Here is a 20,111-nt window from a genome sequence, read left to right as displayed (position 1 = left end):
GTTGGCTTACAAATATCTTAACAGTGATTGAGATATAAGAGACGAGGGATATATACAAACTAAGACAGCTAACAGCAATTTACATTGAACTAGATTCTATCAGTGTCCCTCATATCATAAGCACCTGAGATAATAAACTTTAAAAGAGGAAATGTGTATTTTAATATATTCTCAATTCTCATCGAGAATTTCATACGTATTTTGATCATACTCATCCCCTCCTCCTACCTCTACCCAGACCCACCCCCCTTCTTGACTCATTCAACTTTGCGTCCTTTAAAAATAATATACATTTATCAAGACCAATTTGTGTTGCTCAAGCATTCTTGGGTATATGGCCCCCCACTGGAATGTGGTCCTTACCAGGGGCTACTTCCTTAGAGGAACCAAACTTTCCTCCCATGCCTAACAACTGCCAACAGTAGCTCAGCTAGGAGCAGGACTTCACACCCAACTTTGCTCTTTGCGATGAGATTTTATCCGATTAGATATCTTGGCCTTGCACAGGTCTTATGCATGCTAACACAACTACCATGAGCTCATATATGTAGCTGTCCTTCAGGAGACATGTTCCTTGTAGCCATCTGCCATCTCTGGGTCTTACATTCTTTCCACCGTCTTCTGAAGTGGTCCCTGAGCCTTGGAAGGAAGGGTGTGATATACTATGTCCGTTTAGACCCGACACTCTACAGTTGCTTATTCTCTACACCATGGCCAAATGTTAGTCACTACTGCACATAGAAGTTTCTCTGATGAGAGCTGAGAGATGCATTAATCTATAGGTATAACAATTAGGTCATCAGGTGTCAGTTAATAGCATGTCTATTTAGCAGAAGAGCAGTAATATGTTCTCCCCGCAAAGCCCATGACCTGTCTAGTCATAGGTTCTTGGCCTTTGGATGGTGCTAGGTATGAGTTTTGTCTTGTGAAGCAGGATTTAGATTCAGTCAGAAAGTGGTTGGGTACTCTTGTGTTGTTCACATGTTATTGTGCCAGAGGGAGAGACTTGCCAGGCAGCCATTACTGCAGTTCTTAAGGTTCCCAGTCACTTGGTGATTGCTTTTGTCCTCTGGTAGCATGCATAGCCTTCCAGCACTATGAAAGCTGTCCAGTCGGTGAACCGTCCAAGTCAGGGCCAGCTTCGTTTTTCCATGTTCCATGACGCATGTATGTGGTGTTTCAGAAATAGAGTCTTACCCTCGAGTTCAGGAGGGTGGCCAGAGCACTGGTAATAGCGTGTCATGTCTGGTTTTGAGTCCTCATACAAGTGCCTACTGATCCATGTTTACAAATCCTAGAGTTTCTCCAGCCCGTTTCTTCAAACCTTCCCAGATTCTTTCTACAGATCAAATTCAAAGGCTTCAGAGCTACACCACCATTTATTACCACAATAGCTTCCCTGTTGTGTGGCTGTTTCCTCCAGAGTGAAACAGTCCCTTCTAGGAGGAAGAGGGAAACTCACCAGATTCATGAAACTCACAAGACTTACCAGACATCCAAGATTCATTCCCGAGTTTATATAAACAGCAAACAATTGCTGGAAAAGGGGGGAATTGTGGGGCTGTTGTTATCTGCAGGTTGTAAAAGTGGTTACCCAGGCTAGGGAGGCCTTTCCTTAGTTCAGTTTCTCAAGGCATCCATGACACTGGAAGAGATCCTCCCCCGTGTTCCTATAAGTAGGCACAGTAAACCCATTGATTTTCAAAGCTGAACTTAGGTAGAATTGTCTCTTTGTTCTATTCCTACCTTTTAAGTTTTTAAAGTCTAGAATGACGAGAAGTAGACTCCACAGCATAAGTCGCACCACAGATTCCACTTTGGGGTACTGATACTCTATTAGCTCTCTGTTACTATAGGGAAAATACTTGGATAATTGAGAGAGCTCTGCTGCTGCTCTTACTCCCAGAGGCCTTAGGTCATGACTGCTCGGCTCATTGCTTTGAGGTCGGTGTCAAGATGGCATAGAACACTGGGGAACATGGCAGAACCAAGCTGTCTACCTCACTGTGGCTGGGAAGCAAAAGGAAGAGCTGGGATCTCAATGCCCTCAGCGGCACATCCCTAGAGACCTAACTTTCCTCTGCTAGAGCCTCTCTCTACTCCTAAAGATCCCCCTGCCTCCCCGAACCACCATGACCAAGCTTTCAACAATGAGCCTTTGAGAGACATTTACTGACGTACAGCAGACTTTCATTCACTCTAACAGTAGTGAGCACAGTAATCACAGTAAAATAAAACTTGGCAGGGCCCATCCTGCCTTCCAAAGTATGCGGACTTGAATTTAAGCCGTTGATATGTTATTAGTAAGCGAGGGTGTTGCTAACTTTACAACTAAGAGTTCTGACTCAAACACAGCTTTTGGGTTGTTCCTGAGCTGGGGCACTTGGGATGAAGCTTGACTACTTTACCCACGATACATTATACTGTACCGACTGATGTCATACCTAGTGATAGGCCAGCTAGACTATGTCTTAGAGCATTTTGCTCTAAGATTTGACCACTATAATTGGGGTGAAAGATAACTCAGACATTATAAGATATGACAGTGTGCTTATATCAACTCACAGGGGAAGTTTTTGTTTGGTTTTCTTTTTTTTTTTTTTTGATTCTTTTTTTCGGAGCTGGGGACCGAACCCAGGGCCTTGCGCTTCCTAGGTAAGCGCTCTACCACTGAGCTAAATCCCCAGCCCCTTGTTTGGTTTTCTGAGACAGGGTCTCATACTGTAACCCAGGCTGACCAACAACTCACAGCAATTCCCCTGCCTCTGCCTCCTGAAAGTAGACATGACAGGTATGAGGCACCGTATCCAGCTCAGAATGGTTTTTCCACAGAATTATCCAGACAGAGTCATGGCATCCCATTTTGAGGTGGGAACCTGTGCAACTGCACCGTTGCTCTGAAATCAGGGATATGCGATGTACATAAATGGCTCTACTAACCGGAGAGTGTGGACGAGGAGACTGAAGTCATTACCGGAACATGCCACTGCAGGATTATAAAGTCATTACAAAGAATGTGTCTGCAGGAGTTGCCTGTTACATGTTTTCAGATAGGCTGTAAAACTAGTTAATACAAAAGCCAATCCATATTACCATATAAAGAGTAAAGTGGGCCTACGATGTTTCTAGTTACCATTTGTCGCTTATTAAAAATGTCAGTAAAGAATAGCATCCTATTAAGTGTGGTTTGAATAGGAATGGCTCTCGTAGACCCATAGACTGAATGCTTGATCACCAGCAAGTGGCACTATTAGGAGGTGGGGCCTTGTTGGGGGAAGTGTGTCACTGGAGGTGGGCTTTGAGGTTTCAGATGCTCAAGCCAGGTCCAGTGGCTCTCTCTCTCTTCCTGCTGCCTGCTGATCCAGATGTAGAGAACTCCTGGATCCAGCATTATGTCTACCTGGATGCTATCATGCTTTCACTGTGATAATTGGCTAAACCTCAAAAACTGTAAGCCAGCACTGATGAAATGTTTTCCTTTATAAGAGTTGATGGTCATGATGTCTCTTCACAGCAATAGAACATTAGCTGACATAAGGTTATAATTAAACCTAACTGACATTAAGTTATTATTAAACCAAGTAATGGGTCTACCTCCTATAAAATAATGATGTATTTTATATCTGTGAATACAGAACAGGGCAAAGTGGAGCACACCCATGGTCCCAGCTACTCAGGAGGTTTTGTGCTAGCCCAGACAATTTAACAAGACCCAAAGACCCATTCTGAAAATTCAAAACCACACATATATATGTTCCTACTAAATTTGGGGGGAGTTTTAAATAGTCTTCAAATACAGTTGAGTTTTCCAGCACTCCAAGGATGGCCTTCATCATTGGTTGCAAATTGGTAGGGTTTGCCAGGATGCAGATGCTAGGCCTTCACTAGTGCAGGCAGACAATGTGTTGTTGCTATTTGAGGTTATTACTGCAGTTCTAATGGACAACATTAAGCCAATGTTAGAAATTGCTAATCTGTTATAGCCTATGTCAAATTGTAACTACCTTCACATTTCCATAACAGCATACATGTCCTAAGAGCTGCATGACTGCTCACTAAATCCACAGGGTAATTTCTTGGTTTCACTTAATTGTGTTTCCAATGTGAACTGGGACTATTATATTGGCCCATTTATAAATAACAGGAACAAAAAGCCCTAAAGTCCCAATGATTGACACCAGAAGAAACGTCCACAAAAACATCCGATCAAGGACTTGGGCTATGAATTTCCAATCTTCAACAACCTGTTAAAAAACAAATACATACATAAAGCCATATTTTAAGATATATTATCTCATGATAATATGTAATATATAATAATTATACTGCCACAGAATACTACAATCAGCAAGAATTAGTTTGTTAGAAGTAAACCAGCCATAGCGGTGTGTGCAGTACCAGCTACCTGGGAGACTGAGGCAGGAGGATTGGAAGTTTGAGGCCAGCACCTTGGAATAACAATGAAGAGTTCATTTAAAGTCATAACTTGCTGAAATCCCAGCATTCAGGAGGCCTAAATAAAATAATGGACAGTTTGAGGCTAGCCTGAGCTACATAGTGAAACTGTCTTTAGAAAAGTGGAAGATGGGGGCTTTGGCATTGTGGTACAGGCCTTTAACCTCAAAAGGTGAATTTCTGATAGGCTGAAGCCATTCTGGTCTACAAATCAAGTTCCAGGCTAGCAAGGACTATAAGGTGACTGTCCCATCATAAAGGAAGGAAGGAAGGAAGGAAGGAAGGAAGGAAGGAAGGAAGGAAGGAAGGAGAAGGGAAGGGAAGGGAAGGAGAAGGGAAGGGAAGGGAAGGAGGAGGGGGGAAGAGAGGGAGGAAGCAGAAAGGGAGGGAAGGAAGGATGTCAAATATTAATAAAAAATTAGAATTTATATATCTTTATGGGACCATTCAATATAAATTCAGATATGAAAATATTAGTAGTTAGAGATTATATAATAGAAATAAAAATACTAACAATTGAAAGCTTGTATTAAAAAACATTAGTAAAAACATGTCCAATTTTTGCATTTTGACTACCAATTATCCTTAACAAACTAATCAAACTTATTTTTATGTTAAACAAATTTTGTCTTAGGCAAATTAGGTACTATTTCTGCTTTACAAGAAAACTTTGAAGTATAAAATGACACATAAGAACACCTTGCTCCTTTACTTTTATGCTATTTATTTCACTTTGCTTTTATGAGACATATTCTCCCTATTTAGCCCACGCTAACCTTGAACCTGCTAAAGTACACCAAGGCAGACTCCTTCAATTCTCCTGCCTCAGCCCCTGAAGGGCAAGATTGTAGCCATACACCTTGCTGTTTTCAATTTTACTAATATTCTTTTGTGGAAAAGCTACAAAAAGATGTCTTTATGGAAAGTATCTTGGTTGCACTTTTAAGGTCCATATTAGACTCATTCTTCAAAAAGAGTAATTTTTGATAAACTATAAGGTAAAAATTCAGAAACATTATGGAAGATAAATCTAAGTCAGCACATTATTCCAAAACCAAAGAACTATGGCAATATTACTATCCCTTCAAGTGCATACTGCTAAACTTTCTTCAGGATCATTCAAGGCGCTCTGGGGAAATGGAGGGTAAGGTTTGTGTAGACGCCCCACTTTGCGGGGGCGTTTATACTCGCCACAGACCTCGCGGACGTCGTTCTCTTTCACGACGTGCCTCGTGATGTAGCGAATGCAATCGAGTGCGGCTTCCAAAGTGTTCCGAGATTTAGGTCCAGCCCCACTCTCGGCTTCTTCTCTCTGAGTGAAGTACCTATCCGCATGACTTCTCATGCAGAGCAGCTTGGGAAGCTTGTGGAGAAATATCTTACGAACCCAGGGCGCCATAGCGTTGTGTGTGGAGGAAGAGCGGTGGTGGATGTTGATGGCAAAGACAGTCACCATAATGGATAGGGTCACGAAAATCATGGTGAACACCAAGTACTCCCCAATCAGGGGTATGACTTTGGAAGATGACGGTATGATCTCTTCGATTACCAAAAGGAAGACAGTCAGAGAGACGAGCACTGAGGTGCAGAGGCTAATCTTTTCACCCTCGTTTGAAGGGAGATAGAAGACAACCACAGTCAGAAATGAGAGCCCAATGCAGGGGATAATAAGAAACAAGGTATAGAAGAGAGGCAGCCGCTTAATCACAAAGGAGTACGTGATGTAGGGGTACCAGCAGCAGCTGTCCGTCCGGTTCCCCTTGCTCCCCATCGCGCTCATGATTTCCCACTCTCCATTGTCGAAAAAGTCTGTTCTGTCGACATCTTGGTCCTCTAGGATTATATCAACCTGGGATCCATCGTATGTCCACGAGCCGAATTTCATGGAACAATTTTGGAGATCAAACGGGAAAAAGGTAACGTCGATGGTGCAAGAACTTTTGTAGTTTGCTGGTTGCGTCCACGTGACAGTGCCGTTGTACCTGACAACTGTTTTCGTGCTGGCCCCTTCAAAACGTCCATCTGCACTAAAAGAAGCACACGACAATAGTGCCAGAATCAAACAAGCCACGGTCACATTTCGTAAGCCTAATACAGAGGGAACCTGTGGGTCATAGTGGGAAATGAGTTTGAAATTTCCGTCTGCCCAAATGCCTGCTCCACCCATGGTCACGCTTCGTGGACATCTTTCCAGCCTGTGATTCTGCTAGGACTGAACCTAGTCTTCCCTTTGTACTGTGAGATGGGCAAATGCATGTTCCTCAAGACATTGAGAATTTAGTAATGGGAAAGACGCCTCTTTACATACAAATATGGTCGGGCTGTTTATACACTGGGCATGCAGAAAGGCAGAGCCTGAATCCACATCCCTAGACTTCCTCCTCCACCCAAGTAAGAGATGACTTCTACCCTTGGAGGAAAGAGTGTCTGCACCATGCAGGTTGCACCGGTGCTCTCCTGGGCCGGAGTGGCCCCGATGCAGGGGAAGCACCCGATTCCTTCACTGTCTTGCTGTTTCTTCAGGTCCTGGCGTTTGCACAGCACTGTGCAATATATCTATGCTGAGTCACACGAATGTTTTCAACACGGACAGCAGCTGGTGCACAGGGAGCTGCACCACGCTACCGTGCAGGCGTGTTCATCCTTCCATACCAACATGGAAGTGAAAGGTTCCCAAAGGTCGGCTTCTGCACAGCATTTGCTCTGCCCGCATGCCAAAGCCTTTGTGCAAATAGGACAAAGTGCTTTCCGTTACTGAGGGTAAAGAGAATGTGCCAGAAGCCGCCCCTGTTATACCCTACGAGCCTTCTTCATCCTTCCATATCAAGGAGCACGGAAGTAAAAGGTTTCAAAAGATCATTTTTTGCATAGCGCTTGCCCTAAAAGCCTTTGTGCAAACAAGGCAGCGTGCTTTAGGACACATGCAAACACTCACATTCACTCGGAGATGGCCCTGGGAGGGGTGGTGGACAGGGAATACAGCTGCTAACTGACAATTAACCACAAACTCACGTAGGAAAATGGATGGTGCCACCGTGACAATGTCTTCACATAATATCAGAAAACTGGGTTGATCACAAACTATAACCTCAACTAAAAAACAAGCCCCCACCCCAAACCTGGAAGTCTGACTTGAATAAGGGAATAAACGTGTATTCCAGTGTCTGGAGGTGAAACCTTACAGTACTGTCTGAGAGCTCTGTGATCATAGACAAGGGCCAAGTAAGACGGGTGACTCCCGGTGTAAGCGTGCTGTGAGCACACTGCCAGGCACACAAGCTTACTGTGTGTTAAGTTAGCTGCAGCCGTTATCTCTCCCCCTACTTCCCCTTATTCCTTCCTATGTTTGTCTTTTTTCTTATTTCAGAAATCAGATAACGCTTTTATGATTAAAACAACAACAACAACAATACACCAAAAAAGGCAAAGGACCCACAACAGCCATGCAACAAATAGATCACTTGACTCCATACCTAAACAATTTGCAGATGAGAGGGAAAAAAATCACTAGTGCTTAGTAGCAATACAAGTGTTCTTTCGGAAATTGGGAGTAATATTTAGAACGTAACTTACTTATCGAACAAAACGATGTCTGGGATCCACAGGGAGTCCGAAGGAACACGTATAATCTTTATCCCACCATAATCGTCAGGATTCCATCTCAATTTCACATCTATCCATTCCTTCAAAATGAGAAATTCACCCCCATTTCAATCAATCAATAGAAGTTTAAACTATACTTCTTTGCCATACCCAGGAACCTTGGACATGAATCATTTCTGCTCCTAATTCAGAGAACCTTCTCGACTAATAACAGCCCGTGCCTCTGTGCGATGGCGCTGTCTGTGGTCCTGATGGGGCACCGGTGAGGACCCATGCTGAGACATTCATCCTCAGCCTCTCTTCTCCCACGAGCTGACCATACCCAAAGCTTGAAGCCATGGGACCAGTCCCTAAGGTCCAGGTTTGGGGAAAACATTCTCTTTCCCGGCTGTCTCGTGGCCTGATTTGGTGGGAGGAGAGTTGGAGTTATGACACATCCCATACACTTAACCATTTTGTCCAGTGCCCGGGCAGGAACAGTTCCTACTAAGCTAAGACATGAACTGGAGATGTGGCCCAGCAGTAGACCTGCCTGGCATCCTTCAGGCCCTAGGTTCAATCCCTGGTGCAGCAAACAAATGAGTAACATCAGCCTGTCTTTTGTAAGTTTGGGGTTAGGGAACTGGTGGTAGGTATAAATAATCAGAGACAGAGAAAGAACAGACATGGGAGACCCTCAACGGCAGCTGGAGACACAAGAATGGTGGCCTGGAATTAAAAAGCCCTTCGTGTAAAAGGCACTCTCCATAAAGATAATTCATCACCAAGGGGGTCGCTGAGGAATGGGGAGGGTGCTGGAGGAGGAGGGTGGTTACAGGGTGGGTGGACACGGTCAATGCACGGTATCTGCATGAATGAAAATATCACAGTGAGGGAGTCCCAATAACATGCAGTTAGCATGTTAATAACGATAATAAAATAACTGGTTGGTTCTTATCATACCCTGTTGCAGTCAAATTAAAAGCCCAAATCCTGGGGCTGGACAGATGGCTCAGGATGAAGAATACTTGCTGCCGTTGGAGAACAACAGAGCCTAGTTCCCAGCATCCACATGGCAGCTTACAACCCTCTGCAGAGCCAGTTCCAGGGGATGCAGCGCCCTCTTCTGGCCTCCTTGGGTATTTCATGTACATGTGTATCTATGCAGATTAAATACTCATACATAAATATCCAAACCCATGCAGTGTCCTATAAGTTAATATTCCAGTGGCTTCTCATTGCTCCTTGGACCCTATCTCCACACCCCTCCCCGTGGCTCACACACTGCTAGCCACACCGGTTCCCTTACTAGATGCGATCCCTCCTCTGGGCCTTTTACTTGCTGACAAGTACAGTCCCTAACGCTCTCCGTACTCATTCCCGTGTGGTCCTCTCTCAGACTGTCAGTCTCTAAGGCACTAGGATGGAGATCCTGAGGAGCAGTGAGTTCTGTCAGTTCCGCTAATGCAGTTTCTCCAGTGCTGATCCCAGAACTTGGGAGGAGGAAGGCGGAAGACTGAAGCTACAGAACCAGACCCTGGTTCAAAACGAGTATATACAGACACACACACACACACACACACACACACACACACACACACACGCACAGTGAGCGCAGTAACTCCATCTACTCTCGGCTTCTGCGATCTGACAATCCACAGGGCACCCCCCAGCTCCTCCTGGCTGTAGGGCCCGTCATACACAGTGCTGCCAGCTGCTCACTCCGTGCCTGTGCGGTTGCCGTACGCACCTGCTTCAACCAGACGTTCGTCGTCATCAGCTGGTTTTTCTCATCCTGTTGGAAAGAAGAAGGAAGGTTGTTTGTTTCTGTTACATGGCAGTAATTCTTCAGGAATGTGTGCATTTGTGGCAGTTGCTCACAGTGACAGGCATCACCTAACGGTGACAAGCCACCGCCTACCTTTCTGAGTTCTGACAACCCCCTCCCAGAAAATGTAACTTCATTTCTCCTTTCTAGTTCTTCTTTGAATATCAACTGAAAGCATGAGTTTGCTTTCCCTGACATTCTGGCCTTCTCTTCGTTTTTTTCTGAAGACCCTGCCCTCTTTCTATAGCTGCTCTCAGACCTTCACTGCTGACCCCAACTCAAAGGCTTTCCTCGGGGCTGGGGATTTAGCTCAGTGGTAGAGCGCTTGCCTAGGAAGCACAAGGCCCTGGGTTCGGTCCCCAGCTCCGAAAAAAAAGACCAAAAAAAAAAAAAAAAAAAAAAAAAAAGGCTTTCCTCTCCTCTCCATCTCCCTCCTCCCTGCACCAGTTGAGATTTACAGCTGCCCTGCCCTGCTTCTTTCCCCACCTTCTCTCCTCTCTCTCTCTCTCTCTCTCTCTCTCTCTCTCTCTCTCCCTCCCTCCCTCTCTCCCTCCCTCCCTCTCTTCTCCTCTCCTCTCCTCTCCCCCTCTCTCTCAAACTTTAACAATATGGTGTTAAAAACATCAGCTTTAAACACAATAATTGGTACGTCTCAGTACAAATGTGTGTTCCTCTCATACGGAATGAACACAATGCTAATTCATCTGGTTCTCAAGAAAATAAGATGAACCCTTGGGCTGGAGAGATGGCTCAGTGGTTAAGAGCACCGACTCCTCTTCCTGAGGTCCTGAGTTCAAATCCCAGCAACCACATGGTGGCTCACAACCATCTGTAATGAGATCTGATGCCTTCTTCTGGTGTGTCTGAAGACAGCTACAGTGTACTCATATACAATAAATAAATCTTAAAAAAAAAAAAGATGAACCCGCTATTGCTCCTCTAAACATTCTGTAGTTCAGGTAAACGACCCTAAAGCATATGCTGCTAGCAATTCTATATTTAGGTTTCAGGGTCTCAGCTACGACATCTCCTCAAATTCAAGGGAGGATCTAAGATGAGCACGGCATTCCCTTAGCTCTAAAGGGTGGGAAGGCATGTGCTACTGTACTCAGCCTGCCCTTCTTAAAGGAAGGAGAATTCAGACATTCGTGTACAAACATCATTATAAGAAAACTAGACCATTTTATGCAAATAGAAATACGAGAATTTGAGAGAAAAGCAGTTGGCAAAATTGTATCAGAAACACATCTCAGGGACTGCAGAGTTGGCTCAGTGGTTAAGAGCATGTGTTGTTCTTGCAAAGGACCTGGGTTCAATTCCCACAAAGGTTCACCACCTTCTTAGGCACCAGACATGGCCATGATGCACAGAAGTGCATACAGCCAAGGTACTCATAGACACACACACAAAAAAGAAATAAATAAACATTCCAAGTTTGTAAAATGGCACAAAAGGAAAAAAATGGCAAGAAATACACAAATTGTATTTTTTAAAATACAGGGTCTCAGGAGCCCAAGCTGGCCCCAAACTCCCTCTGTAGTAGAGGATAGCCTGGAACTCCTGATTATCAATCCCAAGTGTTGGGATAAGTGTGAACCACCCTCTTACCTCAGCTATCAAGAATTAACATTAGTCACCAATGGACGGTACAATATGAATCTGTTTATTTTATTTCTACTTTTTTATACTTTAAAAACTCTGTAAAAATCATGTTACTTCTGTACTCATAACACTAATATTATTTTTAATATAAGTAAATATTTGCTCACTATACTAAAAAAGAATTATTGGTATTATCAGAACAAGAAGAAATTAGTTTTCAAAGTGTGACTTCCTTAGGGTAAACACTGAGAAGCAGAAAATTCACCCCTGATAGATGATACATAAAATTTCTCTGGAAAAATTGCTTTATTAATGTGTATCAGTGTCTTGCCTGCATGTGTGTATATGCACCATGTGCACACAGTGCTTATGGAGGTCAGAAGAGGGCACCAGATCCCCTGAAACTGGAGTTTCAGAACTTGGGAGGAGTGGTAGTGAGCACTACACAGGTACTAGGAAGCAACCCTGACCTCTGCAAGAGCAGCCCGAGCTCTTAGCCACCAAGCCTCTCTCTAGTCCCTGATATGCTTGAAGTATGGTTTTTCTTTCTTGAGACAGGGTTTCTCTGTTTAGCCCTAGCCATCCTGGAACTTGCTATGTAGACCAGGCTGGCCTCAAATTCAGATCCACCTGCCTCTGCCTTCCTAGTGCTGAGACTGAAGTCCCAGCACACGCTCACATACATTTAAGGGGAACCTCAATATAAAATGTTTTGATATCTTTAAATTTCACTAAGGATAGACTTACTGCTAGCAAATGACATAAAACAATTTCTAAACTTCACAACAACTTATAAGCAGGGTGTCATTACTCTGCCTGTGACACACTAGTAACTGTTCTCTGAATAGCCCCCTGAGCAAAGGGCTATGTTTGGTCACCTTGGTAACCTCCGGTGGCTGACAGACACCTGGGAAACCCTGACTTCCCTAAGCAGGGGTGGGGCATGGAATGGCATGAATACTTACCACGTCCACTAACTGAGATATCGCAAGGCCAAACTTGATTTTTATCTTGTCGCTCAGGTGTTCCACAGGGCGAACCCACCTTTCGTAGTCTTCAAATAAATCCCTAAACAAGCTGTCTTCATGTTTGGCAGCAGAGGATAGTTCAGGCAACCCTGCATAACAAGTTTGAGAAATTAGAATGCTGGCTGCTCTCCCCCAAGCACCCATACTTTAAGAAAATCAGCGTTATCAATAATCCTATTAAAACTTAAGTTACTATTGTTTTTGGTTTATTTGTTTGTTTGAAACGGACTGGCCTTGAACTCCCTATGTAACTGAGTATAGTCTTGAACTCCTGATCCTCCTACCTGCACCTCCAAAGTACCAGGATGATAGGCCCACCACTACACCCATTCAGCTAGTGTTAAGATTTCTTTTAAATTGTGTGTGTGTGTGTGTGTGTGTGTGTGTGTGTGTGTGTGTGTCCAGGGTTTATATGTGTGTATGGCAAGGGTATGTGCTCTCTACGAATACAGGCGCCCAAACTGGTCAGAGGTGTCAGATTCTCCCAGAGCTGGAGTTGCAGATGGTTGGGAGCTGCTTGATGTGAATGCTGGAATCAAGCTGAGGTCTTCTACAAGAACGGTACATGCTCTTAACACATGAGCCATCTCTCCAGTCTCCTAATGTGACTTTTAAAATGAAATTCAAGCACTATAGTCAAGTTAGAGACACTCGGGTTCAGATATAATTCTTAGTTAAATGAGATTAGTCACTATAGAAATATTCTGAATTGAGATGGCAGGGGAGAGGGAAGGACTAAGAAGGAAGGAGAAGGGAAACCACAATAGGGATATAAAGTAAATAAATAATTTAAAAATTACAAATAAATAAATAAAATCAAATAATATAAAAAGGTAAGAAAAAATAAATATCCTAAACTTCTTAATAAACATTCAAAGTTAATACAGAGCAACTTACCATTTAAATACCAGGGGCTGGTATATATGTACGTATGTATGTATGTATCTAACATCTATGTACATCTGTATGTACGTATGTATGTATGTATGTATGTATGTATGTATTTAATTTGTTCCCTGTGTGGACTACAAGAACTGGAATGTAGCTTTGGGTCCAATGCCTCTCGCTGCCAAAACAAAAAGTAAAGGTTTTTCCACTGTCAGGATATCGGGATTGATATTCAAATTCAGATAGACTTAATAAATTCTAACTTTCCTTCATAAAAACATATACTGAACTCCCGCCGCGCTGCTGGACGCCCCAGTGGTAGCCATCTGTGTCACAGACGGCTTGGTGCCCCCGCCTCGGAGATGCCCCCCAAGAAACAGGCTTAGGCTGGGGACAGCAACAAGGCAGAGCAGAAGAAGGAGATCATTGAGGACAAAACTTTTGGACTAAAGAATAAGAAGGGAGCAAAGCGACAGAAATTTATTAAGGCTGTCGCTCATCAAGTGAAATTTGGACAACAGAATCCACATCAGGTAGCACAAAGTGAAGCTGAAAAGAAGTTGGAGAAAGAACCACAAGAACTACATGGGTTGTTCAAACTGGTTGTTGCTGCACAAAAAATAAGTAAAGGTGGGGACCTCAAATCTGTGGTGTGCGCATTCTTCAGACAGGGACAGTGGACTAAAGGAGGTGAGTGTAGGTTCTCTCATGACCCCACTTGGGAGAGAAGATGTGAAAAGCGAAGTGTTTACATTGATGCAAGAGACGACGAACTTGAAAAGGATACTGTGGATAACTGGGATGAGAAGAGGCTGGAAGAAGTAGAAAACGAGAAGCACAGTGAGGCGGAAAGAAAAAAACAAAAACTCAAATAGTGTGCATTTTCTTGAAGCTATTGAAAATAACAAGTATGGCTGCTTTGGGTGTGCCCTGGAGGTGGGGACAATTGCATGTATCGCCTCGCACTTCCTCCTGGGTTTGTGCTAAAGAAAGACAAAAAGAAAGAAGAGAAAAACGACGAAATCTCACTAGAAGATCTAACTGAAAGAGGGGGTTCTGCCCTAGGTCCAAATGTTACCAAAATCACTCTAGAATCTTTTCTCCCATGGAAGAAAAGGAAAGGACAAGAAAAGATTGATAAACTTGAACAAGATATGGAGAGGCGGAAAGCTGACTGAAAGCAGGGAAGCGCTGGTGATCAGTGGTCATGAGGTATTTGAATTCCGTCCTGAGTTGGTCAATGATGACGGCGAGGAAGCAGACAATACCCGTTATATTCAGGGAACAGGAGGTGATGAGGTTGATGACTCTGTGGGTGTAAATGACATAGATCTAAGCCTGCACGTCCCAAGAGATGTAGAAGAGACAGGGGTCACTGTGGCCAGTCTTGAAAGATCAGCACATATGCGTCAGATAGAGACGAGAACAAATTGAGTGAAACTTCTGGAGGTCTGGCTGAAAATGGTGAAAGAAGTGATTTGGACGAGGTCAGCGGAGGGGGAGGACAGGAAAATGGGTCCATCGATGCTGTTCCTGTTGATGGCGAAGATCTGGATGAACTAGAAGAAGAATTAGACACACTTGATTCAGAAGAATGACGACAAGGAGGAAAAGTAGGTCGGCTCAATACGATGAGCGTGAACTGAGATTGACAACGTTAATTGTTTTGCCACCCGGAATCAACAGGATGCTTATTTCCCCGTGATGATTCTGGAGGGACTCTGTCCTCCAAAAGGAATACTCTCCCTGCGTCTTCTCTTCTGACTCTGACTACAGCTCTTAGTACGTTCAGAGTAGTTGGTGATAAATTAAAAATGGTCATTATGGAAGACGATCACTGTTGTAACTGTCCACTCATGTAGGAAGTGTAACCGCTTTTCCAGCTTTTGTTTTCATTCATGTGTAATTTCCAGGAACAACAAATTCACACTTAAAACACTTGTGTTTGATGCAGTTTCTAATGAGTGGCTTCCTTTCCTTTGTCTTTATGTTTTAGAGACGTCCTGAAAAGTGAGCAGTGCACTTGATAAAGGAAACTGCATACGCAGGTTCAGTATTGTACATGGACACTGAGAATGGGACTTGTTCAATCCAACAGGGTCAGCTACAGCGCCCTGTATTAAAGCTGTTTGAAGTTCTCCCCTTTTTTGCCAATAGAGTTGTAAATAAAAACCACCATACATCCAAAAAATAAAAACATATACTGAAGTAAAATCCATTGATTAACTAGAAATATAAAGCCTGTATTTTAGTTGGTCTAACTTTATATATAAAGATATTGAATGAATTACTGAATTTGTCTTGCTATATATTTGTAAATTCTGCCCTCTATTATAAAGAGAATCCCAAGGACATGATCATAACCTTCCCAAAATGGCCCTGACAGTTTTTCCCATCGCAGAGAGTGAGCCCATCAGAGGTCTGGTTCTGTGGTCTAAAAACTGTGAGTTACCCTTGACACCGCTCTCTCCCTCACTGCTATACATAATCAGAGTCAAACAGACTTTGCCCTTAAAAATTCTCAAACGTGGGGTTGGGGATTTAGCTCAGTGGTAGAGCACTTGCCTAGCAAGCACAAGGCCCTGGGTTCGGTCCCCAGCTCTGAAAAAAAAAATTCTCAAACACATAAATTTCCTACTCTCTCTGCCATCACCGGCTAATCACAAGCTACTTGAATCCCTCTCCAGAACTGGAGAAATTCTACTAAAAGTAGTCTCACAGGCTGTTGAGATGGCTCAGCTATTAAGAGCACTTGTTACTCTTACAGAAGACCTAGGTTCAGTACTCAGGACGCACATGGTGATTCACTACCATCCACAACACCCGTTCCAAAGGATCCTGTGCCTTCTCCAACCTCCCAGGACACAAGGCACATACATACATGCAAGCAAAACACTCGTGAACACAAAATACAATAAATAACCCTAAGAAAATAACCAAACTGGTCTCTAAGGGATACGGATGAGGGGATCTCCCCATCCCCCCCCCCCCCCGAGCACTGTGCAGGCATTAAGTGTTGCTAAAATCAGTTACCATGAGTTCCCACTAAGGTCTTCAAACGCACATTGTAAGCACCTCTTCTGCTACCATGGCCTAATAACTAAGCACACACTGGAACATGAAGATATCTGAGTTCTAATTAGCTCTCTTCCTTGATCTTCCAGTTGCCTTAAGCAAAAAACAAATGGGCCTGACAGATAACTAGATAGCTAGTGTATCTAGATCTACTAGATAGAGTGTAGAACGCTACAGAAATCACAATAAAGCTATAGATTGACTGCAGCTCATCACTCTGGCTCCTAAAGGAGCAGCCCCGGGACTGCCTTAAACAATGTGCACCAGATTGCTTGCTTCCATAAGCATCAGTGAACTCTGGACCACCCTGCAACCATTTCCACTTTGGGCAGAAGGGGAGGAGTCCTGCTGTTACTGCTGTTACTGCTGCAGAGGGCTTTCTGTGACCGATGTGATGGCCTAGGAGGTGAAGGCACTTGCTGCCATGCATGAGTGACCTTGGGTCCTGCCTGGTGGAAGAAGGCGGACATTTGATAGCTGTCCTCAGGCACCCTACTCTCGCTGGAAACAGGCACCCTGAATGGTCTCGCCAGAGGCTGAGTCGGGGAGCCAAGCTGGGGCAGTGAATCAGTTCAAGAGTGTCCGGGAGAAAGAAAGTAAGTTAGAAAACAGAAATAACAAGAGAATAGAATGCTGAAATGAAGAACAGAGGCTGTAAGGGGTCAGAGAGGAGAACCTGCAGGCTCTGGTTGAAGAAGAGTTCCAGAGAGCCTTCAAGTTTCCAGGGCTCCGCCCCCACGCCTGGAGCCTTGACCACAGCTATGCCACGAGCCAAAAGCTCTGATACAGGAAGCACAAAGGAGGGAATACCTAGGGATACCGCTTGACTACTGCTGCCAAACACTGCCAGAAGCAAAAGCTGCTGGATACCAGCACTGGAGGAGTCTCTCTGCCCGCCCGAGACCGAGACCGCCATCCAGGTAGAGGGAGGAGCCACGGGCCAGGCGATCAGTTATAGCGCCATCTTGGCTGCACTCCACTTGCTCACCATGCTGTGGTTCTCAGCCAAGATCCAGACACTCCTTTCAAAACATGGACTGGCTGATGCTACACATCAGCCCAACAGCCTTCTTCAGCTTCCCATGCTCTGTCCCTCCCTCTGCTGTCATTGCTCTCCTTGGTTCCAACTGTACTGAAGGGATCAGCTTCTGACCTAGGACACCTTCCCATCTATGAGGCGCATGCCCTTCCTTCCCTGCGCCCTGGCTAAGTCAGTCAATCTTCAGATCTCGGCCAACACTTCTTTGAAACCTCTTTCCTGCCCCAGTTCTCATTGCGTTCCTCTAGCGCTTGTGTTTTAATGCGAATTGTTACCCCCACCCACCCACCCCCCAAAAAAAAACCGTTTGCAGGCTAAAGGAAGCCTGCCTCCCAGCTGGCTCTGATTGTGAAATAAAGTTGACAGTGACCAATGGCTAGGCAGGGAGACAGAGGCAGGACTTTTGGGATTCCCAGGCAAGAAACCCGGAAGGAGGGGCTGGGGATTTAGCTCAGTGGTAGAGCGCTTACCTAGGAAGCGCAAAGCCCTGGGTTCGGTCCCCAGCTCAAAAAAAAAAAAAAAAAAAAAAAAAAAAAGAAACCCGGAAGGAGAAGGAATAGAGGCTGAAAAGGGCATAGGATGGACCATGCCGTGAAGGAATAGGATGATAAGATGGCCGAAACGTAGGTGCAAAGGGAAAGCAGCCCCATGGGAGGGCTGCCCAGAAGTAAACAGGACAGCAAAGATAATTAGAAAGTGTTAACTCAGGAGTAACAAGGAGAACGTATGCTAGCCTCGGGGAGGTTTGGAAGTGCCCAACCATTAAGCAAGTTAGACATATTAAAATATAAAGGTTGTGTGTATTTGTCTTCTCATTGACGGATCCAGAGCTCTTGGGCGCGTCCAGAGCCAGGAGCATATAACTATTTACCACTGCAGGCTCCTCTGCACAGAGCAGTGTGGCTCATCTGTACTGCAGCTATGCGACCTTGAGTGTCTATGGTTAGTCTGTCTTCTCACTGTGTGCTTTTCCCATCCCTCTGTCTCTACACTTAATAACACAGAGACGAATGGTAGCCATGCATTCTGTTCAAGGAACAAACATGTAACTGAATAAGTGAGCCGGTAATCACTTGGTACCATATGCTGAACCTCATTTTTCTCTAACGATTTAGAATGTTACCTTTGGTTGTTGAACAGCTGGCATGAGAGCTGTCCTAATTTTCTCTGAAGTTCACTAGACTCATCGTCTTAAAATTATAGCGACCTTGCCTGCCTCAGATTTGAACATAAGGAGCACCACAGCACACTTGCTAAGAGTTTGAGAGCTAAGGCTGGCATAGTAGCATGCACCTGTAGTCTCACTCTAGAGCAGTGGCTCTTCAGGAGGTGACCCCTAATCATAAAATTACTTTTGTTGCTACTTCATAACTGTAATTTTGCTGCTGTTATAAATTGTAATGTAAATATCTGATATGCAGAATATCTGATATGCGACCCCTGTGAAAAGGCTGTGCGACTCCCAAAGGGGTCATAACCCACAGGCTGAGATCTACTCCTCAAGAGGCTGTGATACAGGATCACTTAAACCTAAGAATTTAAGACCATCAAGACCTCTTCTCAAAAACAAAACTTGGAATTTTAAAATATTCAGGCTAGAGCCCATTCTGGTCCCTAATATTTACCATGTGACTTCACGGTCAGTGTCCTAACCTGTCCGCATATAGATTTCTACACCTGTGAGAACAGGTATAGAACAGTACCTACCTTAAAAGGCTATTGTGGAGGCTAGAAGTGTGTGTGTGTGTGTGTGTGTGTGTGTGTGTGTGTGTGTAAGTGCCTGCAACAGCTTGCTTTTATTCCACAAATAATTGCTATGATAACAGAAGAAGATAGGCCTCTATAGGCGATCACACAAAGCAAGCAGCTACTGCAGAGCCTTTCTGAAGCCTTCCAATATCCAACAGAGATGCTTTCCAGGCAGTCCAAGGCACCAGAACCCTGCAAAGATACAGAGGAAGAACGTGTGTGTGGTACAAGGCACTCTCAGTGTGGTCGATGACAAAGCTTTCTCCGAGTTGTCTGTGTGTGTAGGGGCGGGGGGTGTTGTTTGGAAAAGCAGATTGTTTGGGGGGAGGTGGTTTTTTTTTTTAACCTTTCAGTCAGTGTCTTACTCCATAACCTAGGCTTGCATACAGTCCTAGCTCTTGCTGACTCTACTTCTTGGTGCCAGAGTCACAGGTATGTGTTAGCACACCTGCCTTCAAGCCTAGTCATTAAAGCTAGTGAGGAGATTGTCAGTGTACTAATTGCCATAAATCACAAATCCCTGAAAAAAAAAAACCAGGGAACCAAGTAGTTAAGCCGCCTGGGAGAAGCACATAAGCACTCCATGACAGTTCCTCTCAAGTCTTCGAAAGTCCAACAAATGAAAGCTAAGCTGACAGGTACCGTGTGGAATGTGTGTGACAGGTATCGTGTGGGGATGTGTGTGTCATTAACATCCAGAGACTCAGTTTTAATTCTGGATACCAACTGTCTCCGCTTGAAGAATTGGAATATGACATTTAAAATGTTTACATAAAAGCAGGGATGGTGGCACCCATAGGGAATTGAAGCATGCAGGGACCTAAGGGAGAAATATCAAGACTTCCAGTCCAGCACAGGCTGCAGA

At 44.3% G+C, this 20,111-nt stretch overlaps 1 protein-coding gene and 1 pseudogene across 1 annotated transcript in view; one reads left to right on the top strand and one right to left on the bottom strand.

Moving 5' to 3' along the window:
• Nucleotides 1-2,536: 2,536 nt before the first annotated feature.
• The window catches only part of Chrna5 (cholinergic receptor nicotinic alpha 5 subunit), a 28,355-nt gene continuing 10,780 nt past the window's right edge, over nt 2,537-20,111 (bottom strand). Inside the window, exons 2-6 of the mRNA NM_017078.2 lie at nt 12,433-12,584; nt 9,788-9,832; nt 8,029-8,138; nt 5,654-6,482; nt 2,537-4,244 (exon numbers count right to left, since the gene is read on the bottom strand). Of these exons, the coding sequence (NP_058774.2) occupies nt 4,083-4,244; nt 5,654-6,482; nt 8,029-8,138; nt 9,788-9,832; nt 12,433-12,584 (1,298 nt within the window). The 3' untranslated portion in view covers nt 2,537-4,082. The remainder of the gene's footprint in view (nt 4,245-5,653; nt 6,483-8,028; nt 8,139-9,787; nt 9,833-12,432; nt 12,585-20,111) is intronic.
• On the top strand, nt 13,746-14,981 carry Zc3h15-ps2 (zinc finger CCCH-type containing 15, pseudogene 2; annotated as a pseudogene).

The sequence above is a fragment of the Rattus norvegicus genome, chromosome 8, assembly GCF_036323735.1.
Source record: "Rattus norvegicus strain BN/NHsdMcwi chromosome 8, GRCr8, whole genome shotgun sequence".
In the NCBI taxonomy this organism is placed as follows: Eukaryota; Metazoa; Chordata; class Mammalia; order Rodentia; family Muridae; genus Rattus; species Rattus norvegicus.
This window is presented reverse-complemented; position numbering and strand designations above follow the sequence as displayed.